Source organism: Monoraphidium neglectum (genome assembly GCF_000611645.1).
Source record: "Monoraphidium neglectum strain SAG 48.87 unplaced genomic scaffold scaffold02099, whole genome shotgun sequence".
NCBI classification, from domain to species: Eukaryota; Viridiplantae; Chlorophyta; class Chlorophyceae; order Sphaeropleales; family Selenastraceae; genus Monoraphidium; species Monoraphidium neglectum.
In genome coordinates this window covers 151-10,470 of record NW_014011529.1, presented here as the reverse complement: position 1 = coordinate 10,470, position 10,320 = coordinate 151, and the positions used below count along the sequence as shown (strand labels likewise).

The 10,320-nt window shown below is 67.2% G+C and overlaps 2 protein-coding genes across 2 annotated transcripts; one reads left to right on the top strand and one right to left on the bottom strand.

Moving 5' to 3' along the window:
• Window positions 1-57: 57 nt before the first annotated feature.
• Window positions 58-1,516, top strand: MNEG_9878 (putative MutS protein; the record flags this gene model as incomplete). The annotated part of the gene is made up of 3 exons (XM_014041651.1): window positions 58-189; window positions 539-1,196; window positions 1,497-1,516. The coding sequence occupies 3 exons, from the start codon at window positions 58-60 to the stop codon at window positions 1,514-1,516; spliced, it is 810 nt and encodes a 269-aa protein (XP_013897105.1).
• A 1,701-nt stretch (window positions 1,517-3,217) lies between these two features.
• Window positions 3,218-10,032, bottom strand: MNEG_9877 (hypothetical protein; the record flags this gene model as incomplete). Its single annotated transcript, XM_014041650.1, has 11 exons — window positions 3,218-3,802; window positions 4,033-4,491; window positions 4,904-5,092; window positions 5,467-5,928; window positions 6,267-7,040; window positions 7,349-7,528; window positions 7,873-8,025; window positions 8,252-8,551; window positions 8,815-8,938; window positions 9,200-9,532; window positions 9,770-10,032. The coding sequence occupies 11 exons, from the start codon at window positions 10,030-10,032 to the stop codon at window positions 3,218-3,220; spliced, it is 3,822 nt and encodes a 1,273-aa protein (XP_013897104.1).
• Between the last annotated feature and the right edge of the window lie 288 nt (window positions 10,033-10,320).

The window sequence follows — 10,320 nt, the reverse complement described above, 5'->3', positions numbered from 1 at the left end:
ATCCCAACCCGCCCCCACCCCCACCCCTGCAACCGCCAGGTGGCGCTCATCGTGTACATGGCCCACGTCGGCTCCTTTGTCCCCGCAGCCTCCGCCACTGTGGGCCTCTGCGACCGCATCCTCACGCGCATCCTCAGCCAAGAGCAGCTGGCACTGCACCAGAGCAGCTTCTGCGCTGACCTGGCGCAGGTGGGCCCGCGAAACCCCGCGCGCGCGAGCGCCTGACGGCGCCGCTGCGCTGCGGCCCTTTGGTACTGGAGGGGGGCCGGGCGACACTGGCAATGTCTGCGGCAGCGATGCCAATTGGCCCCTCTGCTCTGTGCGGCGGGCGGGAGACTGCCGGGCTCTCAGGGCTTAAGCTTTCCTGTTGCCGCCGTTCCATCGGCCATTGGATCCGTTGATTGAGGAGCCACTGGCACCTGACAGCTGCATCGACCACGGGTGCGTCCCCCTCTCTTGCCCACACACACCCGTTCCCTCCAATCACCCCTTAGTACCCTGGATAATCCATGCGCCCTCCAACCCTCGTCGCCCCCAGGTCGTGGCCATGCTGCACCGCGCCACCCAACGCTCCGTCGTGGTCATCGACGAGTTCGGCAAGGGCACGCTAACCTCGGACGGCGTCGGCCTGCTGTCCTCCATGCTCTCCCACTTTGCGGGCCTCGCGCCGCGCCCGTCGCGGCTGCTGGCTTGCACCCACTTCCACGAGCTCGCGCGGCCCGAGGTTATGGCGCCCTCGCCCCAGATCGCGTTCCACGAGATGAGGGTGCTGATCGAGGGCGGCGATGACGAGGTTGGCGGCGGCAGCGGCGGCGGCAGTGACCGTCCGCGGCAGCATGGGCCGCAGGGCCGGGCGTCAGGGGCGGCGGCAGGGCAGCAGGAGCCCGTGTTCTTGTACAAGCTGGCGCCCGGGCACTCAGCGCCGAGCTTCGGGCTGCACTGCGCGCGGATGTGCGGCGTCCCCGATGCGCTGCTGCGGCGCGCCGCAGCCGTCGTCGCTGCCGCGCGCCGCGGCGCGCCCGTCGCGCGGCTGGCGCTGCCGCCGCTGCGGGAGCGGGACGAGCGGAGCCGGGCGCTGGCGCGGCGGCTGGCGGCCGCTGACCTGTCAAACCCTGCCGCTGTCGCGGCGCTGCTCGCGGCGGCCGCCGCGGCCGAGGCGGGGCCAACGGCGGCGGCGAGGCAGATGGAGGAGAGCGGTGAGGACGCATGAGGCGCGCGGCGGCGCTACAGGTCCCAGGTTGGACCTGTCTCCCTGTAGTGGAGATCTTGTGGGCTTTGGTGGCTGGTTGGGCTGCCCACCCTGTGGCGGCCGCGTCAGCGGAGCGGACGCATCGCGCGAACGCCGCTGGCCTTGCCTGCCTTCAACCCTGTGGCACGCATTCATCTCTGTTGCGACCAAGGGATGGGGTTTCAGCCCTTGCAGCTGCCATCCAACAGCTTCGCCCCAGCTGCACAGCAGGCGTGCCATCCCACCCCCTGCCCCCCCACGCACCCAGGCGCTGCCGTCGCGGCGTAAGCGCCGCGCCTTGCACCCAGAGCGTGCCGCACCCAGCTGACTGGTAATAGTGCTTTACGAATAATATGATTCAGGCGAGCTTACATCGATTTACACACTGAACACTGGTGCACCACACACAATGACCTTCAAGAGCGGGGGAGTACTGCCTCCAGCGGCCGGCCAGGATCGAGCCGCGTGGTGCAGGCGTGAGCGGCAGCCAGAGCGCGGGGCCGCGCCAGCCGTGGCAGCAAGGTCGGGTGTGCGCGGGGAGGGGGGGGGAGCCTGGAGCCGCCCGTGCACTAAGCGCGACGAGAGCGGCAGAGCAGGAGGCGGTTGTGATTTGATGGCATGTGTGTGTTTCTAGTTGATGCCGTTCGTTTCAAAGACCGACGCATCCAGGTCAGCCATCAACATAAGCGCACACCAGGCCGGAGGCATACGGCGGGCGCCATCACCGGGCTGGGCAGCACGCTGGCGCGTTTGCCGCACAGCCCGCGCAGGCAGCGGAAACGTGTGTGCATTCTTATTGTGAATGCATTCTGATCAGAAATGCATTCGCCAGCAACCCGCTGCAAAAGCTCAGGATTCTGTGCTGTGCCGTGCCATGACTCATGGCGTCCACGAGAGCGTGGTGCGCCCCCAGGCATGGCGACGGACAGCCGCTGCCGTTGCCCCGCCTGCGCCCTTGTTGCTGCGCCCGGCAGCAGCGACAGCCGCGCGCTGCGCACTCACTTGATGCAGTGAGGACAGCGGCACAGCAGGCCGCGCGCCGCAGCGGGGTCGAATAGCGGGCGCGACGCCGCCGCGCAGCCAAAGCTGGCGGCTGCAGCCGAGGACACTGGCAGGCGTGCCAAGAGCTGCAGTACAGGCGCGCTGGGCACGCCTGGCATGGATTGAGGCGTCAAGCATGGGTCTTAAATAAAACTTTTGGGAGGCCGTGTGCGGGCGGTCTCCGGGGATGCATGAGCAACGACGCGCGGGCGGCATGGCCAGGGCTCCAAGGGTGGCATGCCGTCGGTCGGCGCGCGTCTCTCCTGCCATGCGCAGATCCGAGTCACAAAAGACGGACATAATGAAGTGTGGCGTTAGGCACGCCTGCGATACGGCTGCAACGGTCTTGACCAGTCTGCGGTTGGCGGCAGCCGCCGCTGGGGGTAACACGAAGCCCGCCGAGCCGCCTGGCCCTTGCCAAGACAGATGTTCAGGGAGGCGTGCTGCAAGATTGGTGCAGGGCAGTTGCGGGACGCGGCACGACCTGGCCGCTCGCGCTCGGTTGCGGCGGGAGCGGACGCGCAGGCGGCTCAGAGGCGGCCTGACAACCGAAAATGGTCGCCAGCTCCGGTGCAGGGCGGCCGCGGTGGCGAGGGAGGATGAGGGCCGGCGCGCGGCGCTGCCCTGCCTTGCGCCGGAGTTCACATGCCCCAAAGCACCCGAGACTGTCCATGCTCATTGGCAGATGTCATCGCACGTGTTTGAATGGCTGGGGGTGAATGTTTAAAAGCGGCCACGGCCCAGCACCGACCTGCGTCAGCAAGCCGCTGACAATGCCCTGGGAGCGCCGGCCGCCGCCAGTCACAGATGAAGTGTTTTGGTTGGATGGGGAGGGCAACCGACAGCGCCGCCTGCGTCGCCACCAGCCGCGCGGCGCGCCACGTACGCACGGCGCAGCGGGGTGAGCAGCGGCGCGGCCCCTCCTGTGCGTGCGTGCACGCCCGAGCCTTACCGCCGCCCGGGCGCCGACGGCTCCCCGAGCAGCTCGCGCAGCCGCCGCCGCCGGCACGCGACGTTCGCGGTGAACTCCGAGTCGTTCACGACGGCCTGCCCGTTGGTCGGCGCGAGCGCGAGCGTCCCCTTGAACTTGTATGCGCCGCAGGGCGTGGGCTGCGGCACTCCCTGGGCATTCGCGCCAAACCAGAGCGAGAACCGCTGGAGGTCCCCCCCGTCGCAGTCCGAGCCGCTGCTCAGCGCCTGGCCCGCGAACGCCGGCTGCCATGCGGCGCGCTTGCCGTCCGCGAGTGACGTCATCAGGAGGCTGCTGCCCAGGTCCGCGCAGTCGCCGACAATATTCTTGGGGGCGCTCGACGCCTTGTAGGGCACGGGGTTGGCCACCGCGGGCGCCGCCGCGCCCGCGGCGATGACGACAGGCAGTACGGCGCCGTCCGCGGTGCCGACGCCCGACGCATTGTAGGAGCAGGTCACCGGCTGGCCCTTGCCCTTGAGGGTGACGGGGCCGCCGGGCTTAGCGCCGGCGCCGCAGTCAAGGGGGGCGGAGATCAGCTGGCCGGAGCCGTCGTACACCGCCACCTGGTGGCAGGGTTGTGCGTGCGGTTTTGATGTGTTTGTCGGAAAGGGGGGGAGGGCAGCATGCGAGATTTTGAAGGAGGGCAAGGCGTGCGATGGCCATGGCGGCTGTCTGGCTGGTCAGGGTGAGGGATCTGGGGATAAGCGCCGAGGCAACCGGGTGTTGACGGCCCAGTCACGCAAGAGGCCGCAGTCCCATGCTCCCTGTCGTTCCCCCCCCCCCCGGGCCTCACCGTGGCACTCTGAATGTCCAGCGGCGCCGCGGCCGGCGCCTCCAGCACCACCGTCCCCGACACCACCGCGCTGCGCTGCGCGGGCGAGCGCGACGTCTCAGCCGCAAACGCGACCTTGACGGCCTCGCCCTGCTTGAAAGACAGCGCAGTCGATGCATTAGAGGTCAGCTTGGCCGTCCAGGTGTAAACCTCCTGCACCTCTACATCAGGCGTCGCCGCCCGCACTGTTGGCGCCGCCGCGGCCGCCGCCGCGGCGCCGCACGTGATCATGACGGGCAGCGCCGTCGCGACGCTCTGCACGGCCGCGCCGGCGGCGAGCGGCTGCAGGCGCGAGATGTGCAGGAAGTCGAACGTGCCGCACTGGCCGTCCTTGGGGGCGGTGATGGTCGCGGGGACCGTGACCGTCTTCGACTCGCATATGCGCTCCTGCTTGGCCGCGGGGGCGACGGTGCCGCCGGCCTGCCACTCGGTGATGCCGACCACGACGCCCTATTTTACAGGTGGAGGTTGTGGCGGTCGAAGGCGATTGTGAGGTGCGGCCGAATAGAGTGCTGTTGGATGGACGGGTTTGGGTGGGGTGGTGCAGCGGGGCGCCTGTATTGAGCCGGCCACGCAACCGAATGGGAGGCCTGCGCCGGCTCAGGCACCCAGGGCCACGTTACAGCGGGGCCACCAAGGGCCTCCCTAGAAGCGGTTAGGGAGGCATCAGGCGGCGCGTGCGAGAGGGGGCGTCTAGGGGTGGTGAGGCTGCGCCTCTCCCTGCCCCTCCCCCCCCCCACGCTGGCGGCTGCCTGCCGTGCCGGCAGGCAGCAGGGCTGCACCGCGGCCGTGACACCTGCACTCGCGGCGAGCCCGGTCAAAAAACACCCACCGTGGAGGCCTGGGCGCAGGAGGGGGCGGTGCTGGAGTCCTTTACATCTGCCTTCCTGAAGTCAAAGGGCGTGAGCTGGCTGGAGGTGACCACGCCCGCGGCGTCCGTGACGCTGCCGATGATGTTGCCGCCGCCGCCCAGGTCCAGGGTGGCCATGAACGTGCACTGCTGCGTCGCGCCGCCAGCGAGCTGGCGGGCCGGGGCGTGGATGGAACGGGAGGCAAGGGGGGGTGCGGTGAGGGGGAGAGGCCAAGGGACGGCAAGTGGGCGCAGCGCGGGACAGCGATTGCGGGCGCACGCCAGGAGGTAACGAGTAGCACAATGCCAGAAACAAGCGGGGCAGCATTCAGCTTCGAAAGGCTCTCTTTCCAGTACCCTTTCTAGTCCACGCACACCCACACCCTCTGGCAACTCACGCACACATGCGCGCAGGCACGTACACACGCGCACGCGCACACACACACACACACACACACACACACACACACACACACACGCACACACGCACACACATCAACATATCCACACACACTCACACCCACACGCGCGCACACACAAATCACCTTGAATGAGTTGCCACTAGTGCCGCAGACAGCATCGACGCTCTTGGCCACGTCACCCTCGACCGCCACTGTGACGCCCCGAACCACCACGTCCGTCTGGGGGTTGCTGTTGGTGAGCGTCACGGTCCCAGACACCTCGTGCTGCATGCCAGGCACCTTGATGAAGTTCACAGTGAACTGCGCCGACCCGCCCTGGCCCGACGCAAGCGTAAGGTTTGCGGGGGTGGCCACGGCGGACAGCCGCCAGGTGTTCCCGGTGAGGTTCGCGGTGTTGACGCTGTCCACAGTGACGCCGAGTGGCCCCTGGCTGGCTACGCCCTGGTAGTCGGTTGTCTTGCAACCGGTGACGGAAAGTGTCACTGTCTTTGTGGCGGTGACAGTGGTGCCGTCACTGGGCACCACGGTGGCCACGTTGGTGACCTTGTAGATTCCGCACGAACCCTTGTCTGCAAAGGGCCCGAGCTGCGGCGAGAACAATCCCACACAAGGGAGAGGTTGGTGAGTAAGTGAAAGTGGTCATACCGCATGCGATGGGCAGGCGGGCTTGGATTCCGAGGCCTGCTGGTGTGTGTGGCAGCAAGAAAACCCACAGAAGAAAAATGTGATAGCCTTTTCAGACAAACACGGAGTCGCAGAGAAAATGGAGCACGCATGCATGCGTGACACACACACACACACACACACACACACACACACACACACACACACACACACACACACACAACGCACACCCGAGACGCTCAAACGCGCACAAGCATGCCCACACAACGCCGTACCAAATGCAGTCACGCCGCCCCCACCTGCATGGTGTACACGTAATCCCGGGAGTCCTCCGTCGTCAGCGGGATGCCGTCCGCCTTGGGCGGGGGCGAGCCGCCGTCCGCCAGCCACCACTTGGTGGGCACACCCGTCGCGCCGGCGGGCGCGACCGCGGTGACGTCATCGTACACGCCGGCGGTGGCGCCCTTGGTGCCGCCCTGCACCGCGTTGGTGAAGTCGAAGGTGGCGGCCGGGCCGTAGAAGCTGGCCTGGGGTGTGTCCACGCGAGCGCCGAGGGCGCCCGAGTTCGCTCCGTTGTTCCAGGTGACGTTGAACGTGCACACCAGCGGCACCCCGGGCGCGACCGACATGGACCCCGGCGGGCACGTGGCCGGCACCGCGGCAGATCCCGCGGTGACCGACACGGTGGACACGTTGACCGCGGTCTTCCCGGGGTTGTTCACGGTGATCTTCCCAAAGACGAAGAACTTCTTGTTGGTCGCGGCGCCCTTGGTCACCCTCAGCGTGTAGGTGACCGTCTTGGGCAGCTGCCCGATGGCTAGAGAAAGGGTGTCGTTGTCCGCTGTCTTGGTGACTGCCCAGGCGTACTCGGCCCCAACAAACGTCTGGAACTGCCCGACCTGCACGTTCAGGTTGTCCACGTCGCCCGCAGACGCCGGGTTGATCGGCCTGCCCGGCGTGGTCGGCGTGGTCGGCGCCGCTGCGGCGGGGCACCTGACTGTGATGTCGACGGGGTCGGCCTTGGCTTGGACGGGCGCGCCGCCGATGACGGTGCCGGTCACAGAGTTGCTGATCTGCAGGGGCGCAAATTAGGGGAAACGGGTGAAATGGCAGCTGACAGGGGTGCCTACGCTCAAATGAGCTGCACTGAAGCCTCTTGAGGCTTGGGGGCTCGCAAAACGGCCGCAGGGCCGGGGGCGCGTCCACCGCCCTCTGCGCGCTGCCGACCTGGCCTCCCAAGGGACGCCCGCGGCTGCTCCCAAGGGACACCCGCCAGGACCCAGGGCCCCCTCCGCCTGAGGCCCAGGCATATCAGAGGGGGGCGTCAAGGCGCCTGCCTCCGCGGCGCCATTCCCGACCCACGATGCCCCTTTCCACTCACCGGGTAGGTCTTCTGGCTCCCGGGCGTGCAGTCTGGGGTGGTGCTGGGGTTGATGGTGACCGTCATTGTGTACACCAGCGCAGCCGGCTGCTGGAAGGGCGCCGTCTGGCCAGTGACGCAGACCTGTTGCTGGTTGGGGCCGCCGTTGGCGACGGAGCCGGTCAGCGAGCCGGCCTGGACCTGGGGTGAAGGAGTGGTGTCCGAGAAGGGGTGCAGGGTTTGAGGGAGGAGGGTGAGCGATGGGACGTGATCAGGAGTTGCGGGAGGGGGAAAGGTTAGTTGTGGGAGGAAGGTCGGGAATGATGGGCAGCCGCCGCGCAGTGGGATTGTTGGTGTCGGCTGCAGGGCGGCTACGGGATGTCAAAGTGAGGCCAGTAGGCCTGCCGCTGGATCAGTCCAGGTAGCAGCAGCATGCAGGCGGGGACTGCAGCTACGCAGGGGCCAGAAGCGCCCCCGACCTAGTGACAGGTACAGCGTGCAGATCTGTATGGAGGGCAGGCACTTGTCTGAAAAAACGTGCGCACCACGTCAGTGAGGGAGATGCAGTTCTGCACCGGGAAGAACTGCTGCGGCGGGCTAAAGCTGACGGTCTGCTGCAGCTGCTGGTTGGCCAGGGTGTACTGACCCCCAAAGCCCCAGTTGATCTGGGGGGTGATCGTCAGCGTCGAGCTCGGTTGCTGCGTGGGCGGGCATTCGAGGGCGAGTGAAGTGCAGGCAGGCGTTGCGTAAGTGTCGGCTGCGCCAGCGCTCAAGGCGGCCAGGGGTGGGGCGCGCCAGTGGCACGGGCGGGTTTGGTCAGTTTTGTCCAGGTCAAGTCAAAGCTTCAAATGCTCAGCCAAGCCGCTGTAATGTTCTGAGCCTGCAAAAAGAATCACGCCCCAGATGAGGTTGTTGGCGCCCCACCTGGGTGAGCGTGATGTTGAACCTGCAGGTGGCGCTCGCAAAGTCCGGCAGGATGAACTGCGTGAACGTGCCGAGGCCGACGCCGACCCCTATGCCGACGCCGTTGATGCCCGTCACGCCGGTGCCGACGACGCCGAAAGACCCGCCGATTCCTGGGGTCGTGATGGACCCGCCGGCGTTGGTGCCGCCCCACACGAGGCCGTCGGGCGACACGTAGGGGCTCGTGAGGCTGCACTGGGGGATCACCTGCTGGCCGCTGGACAGGGTCACCACCAGGCGCGCGATGTTCATGATGCCGGCCTGGCGGGGGCGGGGGGGGGCAACGGGCGCCGGAAACAGACCAAGTCAGGAAAAGAAGCCGAGGTGGGGGCTGGTGCGGGCGGCAGCCGGGCTTGGGATGCCTCGTGCAACGCAAGGGCAGGTGTGCATGCAAAGGTGGCTGGCCACGAATGACAGGGTCGTCAACAAGGCAGTGATTGCTGTCGTAAAAGGGAAGCTGCTGCAGGCGCTGCTCGTGCGTCGCAGTGAGCGTGCGGCGCTTGAAGTGCAGGGAGGAGTCTCACCTGCGCATTGGCGACAAAGACGGCGCCGGACACCGCCCAACCGCCAGTGGTGGGGGTGGCTGTGGCCTGGAGGTTGTACTCCACCGGCACACTGCCCGCGGTCTGGTCCACGGTGAAGGACGTCCTGGGGTCGGTTGGATTGAAGGGGTTAAGTGGGGTGGATATGAGTGTATACGCGAGAGAGAGAGTGTGTGTGTGCGTCTGTGGTTGTGTGTGCGTGTGTGTGAGTGTGTGCGCGCGTGGAGCGCACACGCGCGAGCACACGCATGCAAGCATATACAAGCGCGGGGACAAAGGATGCGTGGTGGCACCAGCTCCTTCATGGTGAATAAACTTCTGCTTGAACAACGAACAGGTGCCCTAGCTTCCAGCGGTGCGCCGTCACCCACCGCCCAGCCGCCCCACGTCCGCCACAGCCAGAGACTGGTTTCTAGCCCACACCCAGCCCACACCCAGCCCCAGCCGCTGGGGCGCGCCGGGCCGCCACGCGCACCTTGTCGCGCGCGACTGCAGGGCCCACGAGAACGTCTGGGCGCCCCAGGACTGCAGCTCCTGGAAATTGAGGGTGGGGGGCACGTCGCAGCCGAAGATGACGATGTTGGCGGTGGCGACCTTGGTGATGGCGGTGCCGCCCGCCGGCGTCAGCGTGGCCGTGTTGGTGATGGCGACCCCGTTGGCGTCGGTGCACACGACAAAGCTCCCCGCTTTAATGGTGTAACTGCGGTCGCGGCATGGTTTGCAGGGGGGTCAAATAATGAAGAGCCAGCAGCAGGGGTCAGATGAGGGTTGGCGTCGCAGAAGGGCCGGTCAGGTTTCAGTGGCAGCAGCTTCGTTCCGCAGCACGCCCCAGCCACGGGAATGCCGGCCACCATCCATCAGTCCCGCCGACAAACCCATGGCTGCAATACCCTCGCGCCGCGGCCGCCCCCTCCTCGAAACAAGCCCGGCCGCTCACGACTTCTGGTCAGAGTCCGACACCGTGACGCCGGTCTCCGGCACAGCTGTGGCCGGGTCGGCGTACTTCCACACCGTCGTCCTCTGGAAGTTGTTGAACCCGGTGTACAGCCGGTCCAAGGGCGTCAGGTCAAATTTGTCGGCCAGGGTGGCCGTCGCCTGCGACCCAACCACGGTGTCGTACGCGAACCGCGGCGAGTCAGCGGTGACGGTGCCCGCCGTCGTGGTGACGGTGTCCGTGAACGCGAGAGTCGCGGTGACCATGCCGGCCTGGGGGTAGCCCGTGTAGGCGACGGTCGTGAAGGTGCACACGATCTGGCCGCCCGCCGCGACGGGGCTGCCGGCCGGGGGCGTGCACGTGGACGGGAACTCCGCCGTCTGGCCGCCGGTGACCTTTGTCGTGATCGTGTTGAAGGTGACCGCGTTGGCGCCGTTGGTCGCGGTGACGGTGCCCGAGAAGTTGAACACCTGGGAGGCAGTGTTGATGGTCCGCGTGTACTTGAGGACGTATGCGATGTCGCTGACGACGCCCTTGGTGATGCGCACGTTGGC